The sequence below is a fragment of the Ranitomeya imitator genome, chromosome 5, assembly GCF_032444005.1.
Source record: "Ranitomeya imitator isolate aRanImi1 chromosome 5, aRanImi1.pri, whole genome shotgun sequence".
Lineage (NCBI taxonomy): Eukaryota > Metazoa > Chordata > Amphibia > Anura > Dendrobatidae > Ranitomeya > Ranitomeya imitator.
Window position 1 is genome coordinate 248,240,984 of NC_091286.1, and position 18,034 is coordinate 248,259,017.

The 18,034-nt window shown below is 43.3% G+C and overlaps 1 protein-coding gene across 2 annotated transcripts in view; it reads left to right on the forward strand.

Moving 5' to 3' along the window:
- Positions 1-18,034, forward strand: part of TMEM244 (transmembrane protein 244) — a 72,084-nt gene that overhangs the window by 34,406 nt on the left and 19,644 nt on the right. For both annotated transcript variants that reach the window (XM_069767964.1, XM_069767965.1), the window contains exons 3-4: positions 1,493-1,566; positions 6,057-6,182. In XM_069767964.1, the coding sequence (XP_069624065.1) occupies positions 1,493-1,566; positions 6,057-6,182 (200 nt within the window). The remainder of the gene's footprint in view (positions 1-1,492; positions 1,567-6,056; positions 6,183-18,034) is intronic.

The following is an 18,034-nucleotide window of genomic DNA, read 5'->3' on the forward strand; positions in this document are numbered from 1 at the left end:
GTGGACTAGATTTTATTATTGCTAAAATGTGGCCTACACAAGTGTTAAGTGGTGTTTGGTGAACTTTACTTTTTTTTTGAGCAGATCGGGCTACAGAGCGAGTTTAACTCGCACGGGGACCGTGCAGACAGCCGTAAACGGCGCTGCAAGGCCCCAAAACCCTCCTCTAGGTTATCCTATGTAGTGTTTTTCCACAATTTAGCTGGAGACGGGTGGAAAGACACTAATAGGAAATTTTAGAAAAAATGTGCAGCAGGCTGCACTATTTGCAAAAAAGGACAAGTTATTTAACGGTATTAGGCAGTGACGCACCCTAAGCTGAATACAACCGGCTGTGGCTGCACACAGACTACAGGGCGAGCTGCGCTCACACGGAGACCGTGCAGACAGCCGTAAACGGCGCTGCAAGGCCCAAAAAACCTCCTCTAGGTTATCCTATGTAGTGTTTTTCCACAATTTAGCTGTAGACGGGTGGAAAGACACTAATAGGAAATTTTAGAAAAAAATGTGCAGCAGGCTGCACTATTTGCAAAAAAGGAAAAGTTATTTAACGGTATGAGGCAGTGACGCACCCTGAGCTGAATACAACCGGCCGTGGCAGCACACAGACTACAGGGCGAGCTGCGCTCACACGGAGACCGTGCAGACAGCCGTAAACGGCACTGCAAGGCCAAAAAACCCTCCTCTAGGTTATCCTATGTAGTGTTTTTCCACAATTTAGCTGGAGACGGGTGGAAAGACACTAATAGGAAATTTTAGAAAAAAATTGCAGCAGGCTGCACTATTTGCAAAAAAGGAAAAGTTATTTAACGGTATGAGGCAGTGACGCACCCTGAGCTGAATACAACCGGCTGTGGCTGCACACAGACTACAGGGCGAGTTGCGCTCACACGGAGACCGTGCAGACAGCCGTAAACGGCGCTGCAAGGCCCAAAAACCCTCCTCTAGGTTATCCTATGTAGTGTTTTTCCACAATTTAGCTGGAGACGGGTGGAAAGACACTAGTAGGAAATTTTAGAAAAAATGTGCAGCAGGCTGCACTATGAGCAAAAAAGGACAATGGATAGAACAGTATGAGGCAGTGTGAACCCCCCTGAGCTGAATACAACCGGGTATATGGCTGCACACAGACTACAGAGTGAGCTGCACACACACACACACACACACAGAGACCTTGCAGAACACTGATACTTGCGGTATTGGAATGCTCAACACTAGTAATGTGTGCTGGTGATACCTGGTCAGAAGAACTCCTTTAGTGCCATCAGACGTACCATCACTCCCCTTAGTGGCAGAGCGTCATACTGCAACGACCAGGTCTCTGGGGCGCTGCACTATATCAATTCAATATAATGTTCGTGCATAAATCCAGTCTTTTTAAAATGTAATCATTTTCAAGAAACAATCGATTTGAAACTATAATATAAATTGAAATGTACTTAAATCTATATATTCCTATAAATGTATTATTTTTTTCTCTTCTGATTTACAGATTGGATAGTTTTGATGAGCTTGGACCTTTTGATATTAACACATCTCCTTCCTGGGCAAATAAAAAGTACTTGGGTAGGTAGTATTTTTTATTATTTTATATTTTTTTTAGTTTTAATCATATCTGCAAAGATTTGCATTTAGAGTAGTATAAATGTGTAAAGCTTAATGTCTATATGTTTCCTGTCATAGCAGGGCAACCAAGTTAGCCATTCTAATCTGTATGATATTAATCCCTTTAATGACTGCAGTGTTTTGGTTTCAAGTATTTTTTCTTGATTTTCTAGTTTTAGTTTTATTTTTCCACCAATTCAGCAATTATTTTCACTCTTTTCGCATTTTGCAGAACACACTGTACAACAAAAGCATCCTGTGAGTCAGTATGACTTAGACAATACCATATTTCTGCAATTTTTTTTACAATTTACTATTTTTTCATAATAAATAAACATTAAAAAATTATCCTTCCTCTCCATTCCATGGGCACCCCCTCGATGAGCTGCCAATAGTTGTCATATCAACCCAAAGTCAAATGATGACCTGCCAGGAGCATGGTCTAAAAGGTGTTCGGTCAGTGTAACACTAACTGGCATAAAACATTTGCAATGTGTAATACCATTAATCAGTGTCTTAAAAGATAAAGTCCTATAGAAGGATTAAGTAAAGAAAAAAGTTGAAAAAAAAAAAAACTTGTAAAAATATGCATTTAAAAATCACCAAATAAAAAGCAAAAAAAAAGCAAAAAATAGTATACCAATTAATACATATATAAAAATGCTTTTTTATCATACCTACCACCGAACAAAAAGTGAAATAAAACACAACCAAAAAGATGAATTTTAATAAAAAAGATTTAGCTGAAAATTATATCTTCTCTCATAAAAAGCAAGCTGCCATACAGCTCTACCAGTTAAAAAAATGAAAGAATTATAGCTCTCAGAATATAACAATGCAAAAAACAGTTCTTTTTTCTAAAAAAATCTTTTTTATTGTGTAAAAGCAGCAACACACAAAAAAAATTATATAAATGTGGTATTGCTGTAATCCTACTGACCTGAAGAATAAAGCAGTCTGATTACTTTTTACTATATGGTGAATGGCATAAAGAATCCCAAAAAACAAACCCCAAATTGTTGTTTTTTTGTTCATTCTGCCTCCCAAAAATCAGAACTGAAAGTGAACAAAAAATGCTATGCGCCCAAAAATTGTACAAATAAAAATGGCAACTTGTCCCGTAAAAAACAAGCCCTCACATGACTCTTGAGGCAGAAGCATAGAAAAATTATAGCTCTAAAAATATGACGATATGGCAAAAACTTTTCTTTGTGTTTTTTAGTGTGTGACAGCAGCCAAACATGAAAAAAACATATAACTCTGGTATCGCTGTAACCCCGAAGAATAAAGTTGTCTTATCACTTGTGCCACATGAAAAATGGTATAAAAAATAAACAGAACAAATTCTTGACCTGCTGTTGATTTGTCAATTCTGCCTCCCAAAGATTGCAGTTTGGCTTGGCTCATATTTATCCTGCTCCATGAGGTGAGCGCTTACACTTACCGTATATACTCGAGTATAAGCCGACCCGAGTATAAGCCGACCCCCCTAATTTTGCCACAAAAACCTGGGAAAACTTATTGACTCGAGTATAAGCCTAGGGTAGGAAATGCAGCAGCTACTGGTAAATTTGAAAAATAAAAATAGATGCTCTATACCGTTCATTATTGCCCCATATGATGCTCCATATAAAGCTGTGCCATATATAATGCTCCATACTGTTCATTATTGCCCCATAGATGTGCCATAGAAAGCTCTGCCATATAGTGCTCTGCACCGTTCATTATTGCCCCATAGCTGCCATATAGTGCTGTGTGCCATTCAGTACTGTCCCATAGCTGCCATATAGTGCTGTGTGCCATTCAGTACTGCCCCATAGCTGCCATATAGTGCTGTGTGCCGTTCAGTACTGCCCCATAGCTGCCATATAGTGCTGTGTGCCATTCAGTACTGCCCCATAGCTGCCATATAGTGCTGTGTGCCATTCAGTACTGCCCCATAGCTGCCATATAGTGATGTGTGCCGTTCAGTACTGCCCCATAGCTGCCATATAGTGCTGTGTGCCGTTCAGTACTGCCCCATAGCTGCCATATAGTGCTGTGTACCGTTCAGTACTGCCCCAAAGCTGCCATATAGTGCTGTGTGCCGTTCAGTACTGCCCCATAGCTGCCATATAGTGCTGTGTGCCGTTCAGTACTGCCCCATAGCTGCCATATACTGCTGTGTGCCGTTCAGTACTGCCCCATAGCTGCCATATACTGCTGTGTGCCATTCAGTACTGCCCCATAGCTGCCATATAGTGCTGTGTGCCGTTCAGTACTGCCCCATAGCTGCCATATACTGCTGTGTGCCGTTCAGTACTGCCCCATAGCTGTGCCATAGAAAGCTCTGCCATTGCTGCTGCTGCTGCAATAAAAAAAAAAATGCCATACTCACCTCTCTTGCTTGCAGCTCCCAGCGTCCGGTCCCGGCGTCTCTGCGCACTGACTGATCAGGCAGAGGGCGCCGCGCACACTATATGCATCATCGCACCCTCTGACCTGAACAGTCAGAGCGGAGCGACGCCGGGAAGATGGAGCGGCGCCCGGCGGCTGGAACGCGGACAGGTGAATATTACATACTTACCTAGTCCCAGCGATCCTGACGCTCCCTCTGCCTGTCACACAGTCTTCGGTGCCGCAGCCTCTTTCTCTATCAGCGGTCACCGGCACCGCTGATTAGAGAAATGAATAGGCGGCTCCACCCCTATGGGAGGTGGAGCTGCCTATTCACTTTTCTAATGAGCGGTCCCACGTGACCGCTGAAGAGGGGAAGAAGCTGCAGCACAGAAGACCGTGGGACGGCAGGGACAGCGCCAGGATCGCTGGTACTAGGTAAGTATGCCTCAGCGCCCTCTCCCCCTCACCCGCCGACCCCACCGCTACCGTGACTCGAGTATAAGCCGAGAGGGGCACTTTCAGCCCAAAATTTTGGGCTGAAAATCTCGGCTTATACTCGAGTATATACGGTAGGTTTCCATGTAAATCTCATGAATATGTTATTCAGACTGAACCCCCGATTCAATATTTCCTATGATGAGGCTGATGGAGACCCTGTGGATGCCAACTGTCCTATGTATAAAAAAGAACAGCATCCAAATATTATTCCTCCATGATGCGATGTTTCGACCAATTAAGGTCTTTATCATTGCTTGATAAAGACCTTAATTGGTCAAAACGTTGCATCACGGCAGAGTAAAATTTGTTAAATTTTTTTCATCATTTGGATTGGACGCTGTTCTTCTTTTTTACATGTTGGACTGTCTATTTCCAAATTGGGTCCTTGGATTTGGAGCGAGCATTCCATTATTGATGTGCTGTCGGCTGTTTTCTATATTTGGCCATCTGTCCCATGATCTGGTGGTGTCAGTCTTTTTAAGTGTGCATAAAAATGCAGTCAACAACAGTTTTGTGCATCTCTGAAAAAAAGGACATCACTGATCAGAAACTCGGCTGCCTCATTATAGTGAATGGATCCCTTGGGGCCTTCATTTGAATCAAATCACTCGGAGATTTAAATGGAAACCCTAATGTAAGTGCTCAGCATAGAGTGAAGGATAAATGTGATGCAAAATGTTATGCAAACTTTTCCCAATAAAAGCTTCAACAAAATCCACAAAAAAATCAAATCTTCACTCAGGTCCATCATCTGTCAATAGAAGTATAGGTGGCTTCCACATTACTGGCAGCACAAAGGTTCTAGAAATGCACTATGACTCCTCACCCCCCAAAAGAAATAGAAATCCAGCTAATTCTACATTCCAAAATCCAAATGCCCCTCCCATCTGAGCCCCACGGTGTGCCTAAACCATTTTTAAATGTTCACATATTTGGCATTTCTGTAGCAGGGAGAGCTCACTTAGACGGGTGCGTGTCCCCAGAAGAGCAAGCTGGGCATCATGTAAGGGCACTGCAATGTCCTAAACACTACAATGTATTATTTGCAATTTTCACTCTGCAACATCCATTGATACTTTTTTCTAAAAAATACCCAAGGAGTCAAAATAATCACTACACCTGAATTAGCTCCCCAGAAACTGTATGAGGCCACGTTCACATGTTCAGTATTTGGTCAGTTTTTGACATCATAATTTGTAAGCCAAAACCAGGAGTGGAACAATCAGAGGAAAAGTATAATAGAAACATATGCACCACTTCTGTATTTATCACCCACTCCTGGTTTTGGCTTACAAATACTGATGTAAAATACTGACCAAATACTGTACATGTGAATGTGGCCTAAATTTCATTCTGCCAATAAAAAAGTGACAGTTTACTTTCATTTGCTAAGTGATAATATTTATTAATACATTGAAGATTCCTGGTTATTAATATTGGCAAATTGTTGTTGGGGACCATTTACCTAGATTTGCTGCTGTGATATAGTAATATTATTTCAGTAAACTCTATTATTTATTTCAGGACATATATGTCAAAACTGTAATTGTATTTTTATATCTTTATAACTGTAGCAAATTTGATTTCCCTGGAAACCACGTTTCTCGTTAGCAGCATCCTATTCGTTTTACTTGTGGAGGAATGGATTTGGGACTATGGTTGCACGGTAACTGTGATTCATGTCACAGTGACATCACTGGGTAAGTCATACCGGGATTTATTAAATAAGATCATAACTAAAGCAAAAAAATAAAAAATAATTTAGAATGATCAACAAATACACTCCAAAACATTGAAATTGAAACACCAAGAAGGACAATTTGTGGAATTATGAAATTCACAGGGTTGATAGACATGTTAATGAAATGCAAATGTTGAAAAAAAAAAACATCATTTTCAAAATTCTTGATTTATTCAGTTTTGAGTATGAGCATCACACGCATACATACACATACTCACACGTCTTAGCATGCTATCAGAGAGGTTATTAATGCTTGTCCCAGGAATGTTTTGCCATGATATGTTGCTAGGAGAAGTCCGGAGATGCTACAGGCCATGGTAGAACATGTAGGCCATGCAGACTGCTCACAGTAGCATGAGCAACATGGGGCCTGGTGTGCTGAAAAACGACACCTGGTACACTTTTGAAAAAAGGCCGTACCACTAGTACCACGATTGATCCAGCCTGCATTGCAAATGAAATTGGACGTCACATACAAAGCCTATGGCTTCAAACATTGTCTGCACAAACCATCAGGAAGTGTTTGACTGACATTGAGCTTGGAGCCACGATTCCAGCTCTTAAAGTTTATCATGGTTCAAAGAAATACGTCAATGGAGACTGAAATAAGGGTCTATCTTCCTCGCTCTTCTCTTGGATGCAGTGAAGATAGGTCTGAAGATCATGTGGGTATTGCCATGAAGACATCTTTATGAGGGAACATCACACCAGTCCCACTCCCTTGAATATCGTGTACTCTAACAATGCATGGTAGCTGGCAATGTATGGTAGCTGGACCCCTCTTGTCTTCATTCCAGATACACACAAAGCCTATCGCTTATTGTTATATTGATTTGGTCATGTAAGCAATGATGCGATCATTTCTTCAAAGTATTTTAGGAGCTGCAACATAACAACACCAGACAGCATGTTGCTCGTACTACTGTGATCCGCCTGTGTGACTAAATGTGCTACCATGGCCTACAGTGTCTCAGTCAGGCTCGGACTGGCCCACCGGGGAACCGGAGGATCCTCCGGTGGGCCCTGGCACTAACACCTGCTGGCAGGGCCTCCCCCCGCTCCAGGGCCTCCCCCCGCTCCAGGGCCCCCGCCCCGCCGCCGCCCGCCTTGAATACTCACCCTGCCTTCTCCAGCGATGGTCTCGGCGTCTGCACTGCAGGCGCAGCTCGTCCTGAACGAGCTGTCACGTGACACCGCTCATTAAGATCATGAATATGCGCATATTCATGATCTTAATGAACGGTGTCACATGACCGCTCAAGCAGGAAGAAGGTGCTGCGCCGGCGCCGCCGCCTGGAGTCGGGACAGAGCGCGAGGGATGTCGGCACGGCCGTGCAGTGGGACAGGTGAGTATGAGGGACGGGGGGGATGGAGGACATAAGCCGGTGCGCCGAGCAGGAGCGGGTGCGGGTGCAGAGAGATAAGCCGCCATGCAGGGGGAATATATATGAGCCATGCAGGGGGGAATATATATGAGCCATGCAGGGGGGAATATATATGAGCCATGCAGGGGGAATGTATATGAGCCATGCAGGGGGGAATGTATATGAGCCATGCAGGGGGGAATATATATGAGCCATGCAGGGGGGAATGTATATGAGCCATGCAGGGGGGAATGTATATGAGCCATGCAGGGGGGGAATATATATGAGTCATGCAGGGGGGAATGTATATGAGCCATGCAGGGGGGAATGTATATGAGCCATGCAGGGGGGAATATATATGAGCCTTGCAGGGGGGAATGTATGTGAGCCATGCAGGGGGGAATATTGTTATGAAAGGCAATTCAGTACCACAATGGACATAGCGGTCAGAGCACATACAGTGATCTGACAATAACCCAAAATCATAGAACGAGCTCTGAGACGTGGGAACTCTGCAGACCGCAATCCCTAATCCTCTCCAAACAACACTAGAGGCAGCCGTGGATTGCGCCTAACTCTGCCTATGCAACTCAGCACAGCCTGAGAAACTAACTAGCCTGAAGATAGAAAATAAGCCTACCTTGACTCAGAGAAATACCCCAAAGAAAAAGGCAGCCCCCCACATATAATGACTGTGAGTTAAGATGAAAAGACAAACGTAGAGATGAAATAGATTCAGCAAAGTGAGGCCCGACTTTCTTAACAGAGCGAGGATAGAAAGGTAACTTTGCGGTCTACACAAAACCCTAAAGAAAACCACGCAAAGGGGGCAAAAAGACCCTCCGTACCGAACTAACGGCACGGAGGTACACCCTTTGCGTCCCAGAGCTTCCAGCAACAAATTAGACAAGCTGGACAGAAAAAATAGCAAACAAATAGCAAAGAAGAACTTAGCTATGCAGAGCAGCAGGCCACAGGAATGATCCAGGGAAAAGCAAGTCCAACACTGGAACATTGACAGGTAGCCAGGATCAAAGCATTAGGTGGAGTTAAGTAGAGAAGCACCTAACGACCTCACCAGATCACCTGAGGGAGGAAACTCAGAAGCCGCAGTACCACTTCCCTCCACCAACAGAAGCTCACAGAGAGAATCAGCCGAAGTACCACTTGTGACCACAGGTGGAGTTAAGTAGAGAAGCACCTAACGACCTCACCAGATCACCTGAGGGAGGAAACTCAGAAGCCGCAGTACCACTTCCCTCCACCAACAGAAGCTAACAGAGAGAATCAGCCGAAGTACCACTTGTGACCACAGGAGGGAGCTCTGCCACAGAATTCACAACAGTACCCCCCCTTGAGGAGGGGTCACCGAACCCTCACCAGAGCCCCCAGGCCGACCAGGATGAGCCACATGAAAGGCACGAACAAGATCGGGAGCATGGACATCAGAGGCAAAAACCCAGGAATTATCTTCCTGAGCATAACCCTTCCATTTAACCAGATACTGGAGTTTCCGTCTAGAAACACGAGAATTCAAAATCTTCTCCACAATATACTCCAATTCCCCCTCCACCAAAACCGGGGCAGGAGGATCAACAGATGAAACCATAGGTGCCACGTATCTCCGCAACAATGACCTATGGAATACGTTATGTATGGAAAAAGAATCTGGAAGGGTCAGACGAAAAGACACAGGATTAAGAACCTCAGAAATCCTATACGGACCAATGAAACGAGGTTTAAACTTAGGAGAGGAAACCTTCATAGGAATATGACGAGAAGATAACCAAACCAGATCCCCAACACGAAGTCGGGGACCCACACGGCGTCTGCGATTAGCAAAACGTTGAGCCTTCTCCTGGGACAAGGTCAAATTGTCCACTACATGAGTCCAAATCTGCTGCAACCTGTCCACCACAGTATCCACACCAGGACAGTCCGAAGACTCAACCTGTCCTGAAGAGAAACGAGGATGGAACCCAGAATTGCAGAAAAATGACAAAACCAAGGTAGCCGAGCTGGCCCGATTATTAAGGGCGAACGCCGCCAAAGGCAAAAAGGACACCCAGTCATCCTGATCGGCAGAAACAAAGCATCTCAGATATGTTTCCAAGGTCTGATTGGTTCGTTCGGTCTGGCCATTAGTCTGAGGATGGAAAGCCGAGGAAAAAGACAAGTCAATGCCCATCCTACCACAAAAGGCTCGCCAAAACCTTGAAACAAACTGGGAACCTCTGTCAGAAACGATATTCTCTGGAATGCCATGTAAACGAACCACATGCTGGAAGAACAATGGCACCAAATCAGAGGAGGAAGGCAATTTAGACAAGGGTACCAGATGGACCATCTTAGAAAAGCGATCACAGTCCACCCAAATGACTGACATCTTTTGAGAAACGGGAAGATCAGAAATAAAATCCATAGAGATATGTGTCCAAGGCCTCTTCGGGACCGGCAAGGGCAAAAGCAACCCACTGGCACGAGAACAGCAGGGCTTAGCCCGAGCACAAATCCCACAGGACTGCACAAAAGCATGCACATCCCGCGACAGAGACGGCCACCAAAAGGATCTAGCCACTAACTCTCTGGTACCAAAGATTCCAGGATGACCAGCCAACACCGAACAATGAACCTCAGAGATAACTTTATTGGTCCACCTATCAGGGACAAACAGTCTCTCCGCTGGACAACGATCAGGTTTATTAGCCTGAAATTTTTGCAGCACCCGCCGCAAATCAGGGGAGATGGCAGACACAATTACTCCTTCCTTGAGGATACCCGCCGGCTCAGACAAACCCGGAGACTCGGGCACAAAACTCCTAGACAGAGCATCCGCCTTCACATTTTTAGAGCCCGGAAGGTACGAAATCACAAAGTCAAAACGGGCAAAAAACAGCGACCAACGAGCCTGTCTAGGATTCAACCGCTTAGCAGACTCAAGATAAGTCAAGTTGTTATGATCAGTCAATACCACCATGCGATGCTTAGCTCCTTCAAGCCAATGACGCCACTCCTCGAATGCCCACTTCATGGCCAGCAACTCTCGGTTGCCCACATCATAATTTCGCTCAGCAGGCGAAAACTTCCTGGAAAAAAAAGCGCATGGCAATACCAGCAAGCAAAAAAGAAAAGGGCACACCGCAACAAGTGACAGCAAAAAGTACAGCCAAGAAGCAACGAAGAGTGGTGGTGGTGGGAGACTCACTACTGAGAGGCACAGAAGCAGCCATCTGCAGACCGGACATAACCGCAAGAGAAGTATGCTGCCTTCCAGGTGCGATGATCAAGGATGTGACCGATAGGATACCAAAGCTCTTCAGCTCCAAGGACGTCCACCCATTTCTTCTGATACATGTTGGCACCAATGACACGGCAAGGAAGGACCTACCGACAATTCTCAAGGACTTTGAAGAGTTGGGGAAGAAAGTAAAGGAACTGGATGCACAGGTAGTTTTTTCTTCTATCCTTCCAGTAGACGGGCATGGCACCAGGAGATGGAACAGGATCCTTGATGCAAACAACTGGCTAAGACGATGGTGCAGACAACAAGGATTCGGATTCCTGGACCACGGTGTGAATTACTTGTACGATGGACTCCTCGCCAGAGACGGACTACACCTCAACAAACCTGGGAAACACACATTCGCCAGAAGACTCGCTACACTCATCAGGAGGGCGTTAAACTAGAAGAAGAGGGGACGGGAAGAAAAACATTAGACTTGAACAAAGAAGACCCAGGAAAACATACTCAGAAGGGAGGTAAGAACATTTCTAAAACAATCCACAGCGAGGAGATTGGAACAAAACAAAATCCTCTAAACTGCATGCTCGCAAACGCCAGAAGCCTGACAAACAAGATGGAAGAACTAGAAGCAGAAATATCTACAGGTAACTTTGACATAGTGGGAATAACCGAGACATGGTTAGATGAAAGCTATGACTGGGCAGTTAACTTACAGGGTTACAGTCTGTTTAGAAAGGATCGTAAAAATCGGAGAGGAGGAGGGGTTTGTCTCTATGTAAAGTCTTGTCTAAAGTCCACTTTAAGGGAGGATATTAGCGAAGGAAATGAGGATGTCGAGTCCATATGGGTCGAAATTCATGGAGGGAAAAATGGTAACAAAATTCTCATTGGGGTCTGTTACAAACCCCCAAATATAACAGAAACCATGGAAAGTCTACTTCTAAAGCAGATAGATGAAGCTGCAACCCATAATGAGGTCCTGGTTATGGGGGACTTTAACTACCCGGATATTAACTGGGAAACAGAAACCTGTGAAACCCATAAAGGCAACAGGTTTCTGCTAATAACCAAAAAAAATTATCTTTCACAATTGGTGCAGAATCCAACCAGAGGAGGAGCACTTTTAGACCTAATACTATCTAATAGACCTGACAGAATAACAAATCTGCAGGTGGTTGGGCATCTAGGAAATAGCGACCACAATATTGTACAGTTTCACCTGTCTTTCACTAGGGGGACTTGTCAGGGAGTCACAAAAACACTGAACTTTAGGAAGGCAAAGTTTGACCAGCTTAGAGATGCCCTTAATCTGGTAGACTGGGACAATATCCTCAGAAATAAGAATACAGATAATAAATGGGAAATGTTTAAGAACATCCTAAATAGGCAGTGTAAGCGGTTTATACCTTGTGGGAATAAAAGGACTAGAAATAGGAAAAACCCAATGTGGCTAAACAAAGAAGTAAGACAGGCAATTAACAGTAAAAAGAAAGCATTTGCACTACTAAAGCAGGATGGCACCGCTGAAGCTCTAAAAAACTATAGGGAGAAAAATACTTTATCTAAAAAACTAATTAAAGCTGCCAAAAAGGAAACAGAGAAGCACATTGCTAAGGAGAGTAAAACTAATCCCAAACTGTTCTTCAACTATATCAATAGTAAAAGAATAAAAACTGAAAATGTAGGCCCCTTAAAAAATAGTGAGGAAAGAATGGTTGTAGATGACAAGGAAAAAGCTAACATATTAAACACCTTCTTCTCCACGGTATTCACGGTGGAAAATGAAATGCTAGGTGAAATCCCAAGAAACAATGAAAACCCTATATTAAGGGTCACCAATCTAACCCAAGAAGAGGTGCGAAACCGGCTAAATAAGATTAAAATAGATAAATCTCCGGGTCCGGATGGCATACACCCACGAGTACTAAGAGAACTAAGTAATGTAATAGATAAACCATTATTTCTTATTTTTAGGGACTCTATAGCGACAAGGTCTGTTCCACAGGACTGGCGCATAGCAAATGTGGTGCCAATATTCAAAAAGGGCTCCAAAAGTGAACCTGGAAATTATAGGCCAGTAAGTCTAACCTCTATTGTTGGTAAAATATTTGAAGGGTTTCTGAGGGATGTTATTCTGGATTATCTCAATGAGAATAACTGTTTAACTCCATATCAGCATGGGTTTATGAGAAATCGCTCCTGTCAAACCAATCTAATCAGTTTTTATGAAGAGGTAAGCTATAGGCTGGACCACGGTGAGTCATTGGACGTGGTATATCTCGATTTTTCCAAAGCGTTTGATACCGTGCCGCACAAGAGGTTGGTACACAAAATGAGAATGCTTGGTCTGGGGGAAAATGTGTGTAAATGGGTTAGTAACTGGCTAAGTGATAGAAAGCAGAGGGTGGTTATAAATGGTATAGTCTCTAACTGGGTCGCTGTGACCAGTGGGGTACCGCAGGGGTCAGTATTGGGACCTGTTCTCTTCAACATATTCATTAATGATCTGGTAGAAGGTTTACACAGTAAAATATCGATATTTGCAGATGATACAAAACTATGTAAAGCAGTTAATACAAGAGAAGATAGTATTCTGCTACAGATGGATCTGGATAAGTTGGAAACTTGGGCTGAAAGGTGGCAGATGAGGTTTAACAATGATAAATGTAAGGTTATACACATGGGAAGAAGGAATCAATATCACCATTACACACTGAATGGGAAACCACTGGGTAAATCTGACAGGGAGAAGGACTTGGGGATCCTAGTTAATGATAAACTTACCTGGAGCAGCCAGTGCCAGGCAGCAGCTGCCAAGGCAAACAGGATCATGGGGTGCATTAAAAGAGGTCTGGATACACATGATGAGAGCATTATACTGCCTCTGTACAAATCCCTAGTTAGACCGCACATGGAGTACTGTGTCCAGTTTTGGGCACCGGTGCTCAGGAAGGATATAATGGAACTAGAGAGAGTACAAAGGAGGGCAACAAAATTAATAAAGGGGATGGGAGAACTACAATACCCAGATAGATTAGCGAAATTAGGATTATTTAGTCTAGAAAAAAGACGACTGAGGGGCGATCTAATAACCATGTATAAGTATATAAGGGGACAATACAAATATCTCGCTGAGGATCTGTTTATACCAAGGAAGGTGACAGGCACAAGGGGGCATTCTTTGCGTCTGGAGGAGAGAAGGTTTTTCCACCAACATAGAAGAGGATTCTTTACTGTTAGGGCAGTGAGAATCTGGAATTGCTTGCCTGAGGAGGTGGTGATGGCGAACTCAGTCGAGGGGTTCAAGAGAGGCCTGGATGTCTTCCTGGAGCAGAACAATATTGTATCATACAATTATTAGGTTCTGTAGAAGGACGTAGATCTGGGGATTTATTATGATGGAATATAGGCTGAACTGGATGGACAAATGTCTTTTTTCGGCCTTACTAACTATGTTACTATGTTACTATGTTACTATGGTTTCATCACTGAGCAGTCAGAACCTCTCTGTGACAAAACAGCCCCTGCTCCAATCTCAGAAGCATCAACTTCAACCTGGAACGGAAGAGAAACATCTGGTTGACACAACACAGGGGCAGAAGAAAAACGACGCTTCAACTCTTGAAAAGCTTCCACAGCAGCAGAAGACCAATTGACCAAATCAGCACCCTTCTTGGTCAAATCGGTCAATGGTTTGGCAATACTAGAAAAATTGCAGATGAAGCGACGATAAAAATTAGCAAAGCCCAGGAACTTTTGCAGACTTTTCAGAGATGTCGGCTGAGTCCAATCATGGATGGCTTGGACCTTAACAGGATCCATCTCGATAGTAGAAGGGGAAAAGATGAACCCCAAAAATGAAACCTTCTGCACACCAAAGGGACACTTTGATCCCTTCACAAACAAAGAATTAGCACGCAGGACCTGAAAAACTGTTCTGACCTGCTTCACATGAGACTCCCAATCATCCGAGAAGATCAAAATGTCATCCAAGTACACAATCAGGAATTTATCCAGGTACTCTCGGAAGATGTCATGCATAAAGGACTGAAACACTGATGGAGCATTGGCAAGTCCGAATGGCATCACTAGATACTCAAAATGACCCTCGGGCGTATTAAATGCAGTTTTCCATTCATCTCCTCGCCTGATTCGCACCAGATTATACGCACCACGAAGATCTATCTTGGTGAGCCAACTAGCCCCCTTAATCCGAGCAAACAAATCAGATAACAATGGCAAGGGGTACTGAAATTTAACCGTGATCTTATTTAGAAGGCGGTAATCTATACAAGGTCTCAGCGAACCATCCTTCTTGGCTACAAAAAAGAACCCTGCTCCTAATGGTGACGATGACGGGCGAATATGCCCCTTCTCCAGGGATTCCTTCACATAACTGCGCATAGCGGCGTGCTCAGGCACGGATAAATTAAACAGTCGACCTTTTGGGAATTTACTACCAGGAATCAAATTGATAGCACAATCACAATCCCTATGCGGAGGTAGGGCATCGGACTTGGGCTCATCAAATACATCCCGGTAATCAGACAAAAACTCTGGAACCTCAGAAGGGGTGGATGACGAAATTGATAGAAATGGAACATCACCATGTACCCCCTGACAACCCCAGCTGGACACCGACATGGATTTCCAATCTAATACTGGATTATGGGCTTGTAGCCATGGCAACCCCAACACGACCACATCATGCAGATTATGCAACACCAGAAAGCGAATAACCTCCTGATGTGCAGGAGCCATGCACATGGTCAGCTGGGTCCAGTATTGAGGCTTATTCTTGGCCAAAGGCGTGGCATCAATTCCTCTCAATGGAATAGGACACTGCAAGGGCTCTAAGAGAAACCCACAACGCTTAGCATACTCCAAGTCCATCAAATTCAGGGCAGCGCCTGAATCCACAAATGCCATGACAGAATACGATGACAAAGAACAGATCAAGGTAACGGACAGAAGAAATTTTGACTGTACCGTACCAATGGTGGCAGACCTAGCGAACCGCTTAGTGCGCTTAGGACAATCAGAGATAGCATGAGTGGAATCACCACAGTAGAAACACAGCCCATTCAGACGTCTGTGTTCTTGCCGTTCAACTCTGGTCAAAGTCCTATCGCACTGCATAGGCTCAGGTTTAAGCTCAGGTAATACCGCCAAATGGTGCACAGATTTACGCTCACGCAAGCGTCGACCGATCTGAATGGCCAAAGACATAGACTCATTCAAACCAGCAGGCATAGGAAATCCCACCATGACATCCTTGAGGGCTTCAGAGAGACCCTTTCTGAACATAGCTGCCAGCGCAGATTCATTCCATTGAGTGAGCACGGACCACTTTCTAAATTTCTGACAATATACCTCTATTGACCCTGACAAAGAGCCAGCAAATTTTTCTCTGCCTGATCCATCTGTCTATCGATCCTGTTATTTCAACAATTTTTTTTTATTTGGGGTATTTTTTTAACAATTTTTGGGAAGGGGATTATAGTTATAGTTAGTAAGGGGAGTAATAAAACATAGTGATCTAAAACTTGTTCAATTAAACAGGTAAGTAAGAAGATATATTCAAAGAAGAATCAACAGAGAAAAAAGGTTAATGCAAGAGGAAAAGAATGTGGAAGGAAAAGTTAGGAAAGTTAGAGGGGAAGGGGAAGGAAAGAAAAGAGCATAGGAGAAGTTTGGATCAGCTAAACATGGAGAGTATGGACAGGGGAAAAGATCATCTTATTGAAACAATATTTGTAATAAAACAATTTTCAATTTGCTTTGTTAAATATGTAATTGTACTTCATTTTATTGGCATATAATAAGGCTGTTTACCTAAAAGGGGGCATTCTGACATGAGAAAAGAAATAGGTTCCAAGATGACCATGTGGAATAGTACAGGGAGGGCCATTTATATGGATACACCTAAATAAAATGAGAATGGTTGGTGATATCAACTTCCTGTTTGTGGCACATTAGTATATGGGAGGGGGAAAACTTTTCAAGATGGATCGTGACCATGGCGGCCATTGTGAAGTCGGACATTTTGGATCCAACTTTATTTTTTTCAGTGGGAAGAGGGTCATGTGACACATCAAACTTATTGAGAATTTCACAAGAAAAACACGAGTTATTTACAAGTTTATGACCACTTATAAAATGTGTTCAAAGTGCTGCCCATTGTGTTGGAATGTTAATGCAACCCTCTTCTCCTACTCTTGACATACTGACAGCAACACCACAGAAGAGACGCTAGCACAGACTTCCAGTATCCATTGTTTCAGATGCTGCACATCTCGTATCTTCACAGCATAGACAATTGCCTTCAGATGACCCCAAAGATTAAAGTCTAAGGGAGTCAGATCGGAAGACCTTGGTGGCCATTCAACTGGCCCACGATGACCAATCCACTTTCCAGGTGGTGCTAGCATTTCTTCTGCAGTGTTGCTATCAGTGTGTCAAGAGTGGGGGAAGAGGGTTGCATTGACAATCCAACTCAATGGGCAGCACTTTGAACACATTTTATAAGTGGTCATAAACTTGTAAATAACTCATGAAGGAATAAAGTTATGTTAAAACCAAGTACACCATTGTTTTTCTTGTGAAATTCTCAATAAGTTTGATGTGTCACATGACCCTGTTCCCACTGAAAAAAGTAAAGTTGGATCCAAAATGGCTGACTTCAAAATGGCCACCATCCATCTTGAAAAGTTTTCCCTCTCCCATATACTAATGTGCTACAAACAGGAAGTTGATATCACCAACCATTCCCATGTTATTTAGGTATATCTATATAAATGGCTCACCCTATATTTTTTTGAAGAACTATTTCTTAGAGCGCAAGAATGTTCAAAAGAATTATGGTAGACATTTTTTTCATTATTTCTGAAATGGAGGGAACATCTATTGATTTCCACTTAGATGCTATAAGTATTTTTGTTACTGAAAATAGATGGAATGCGAGATATTTAATTTGGGGGGAGTCGATTTGAATCAAGCAAGAACAAAACCTTTTGAGAAGACAATCCAACTACAGAGTTGATAATGTTGCTCAATGAATTAGCTACTTCTTTCCACAGGTCGATTGTTTTAGGACATGACCAGAATGTATGTAATATGCTAGCTCTTTGAGTATAGTTCCTCCAGCATAAGTCCGATCCGTCCTCAAAAATCTTTTTTAATCTGGCAGGTGTATAGAACCAT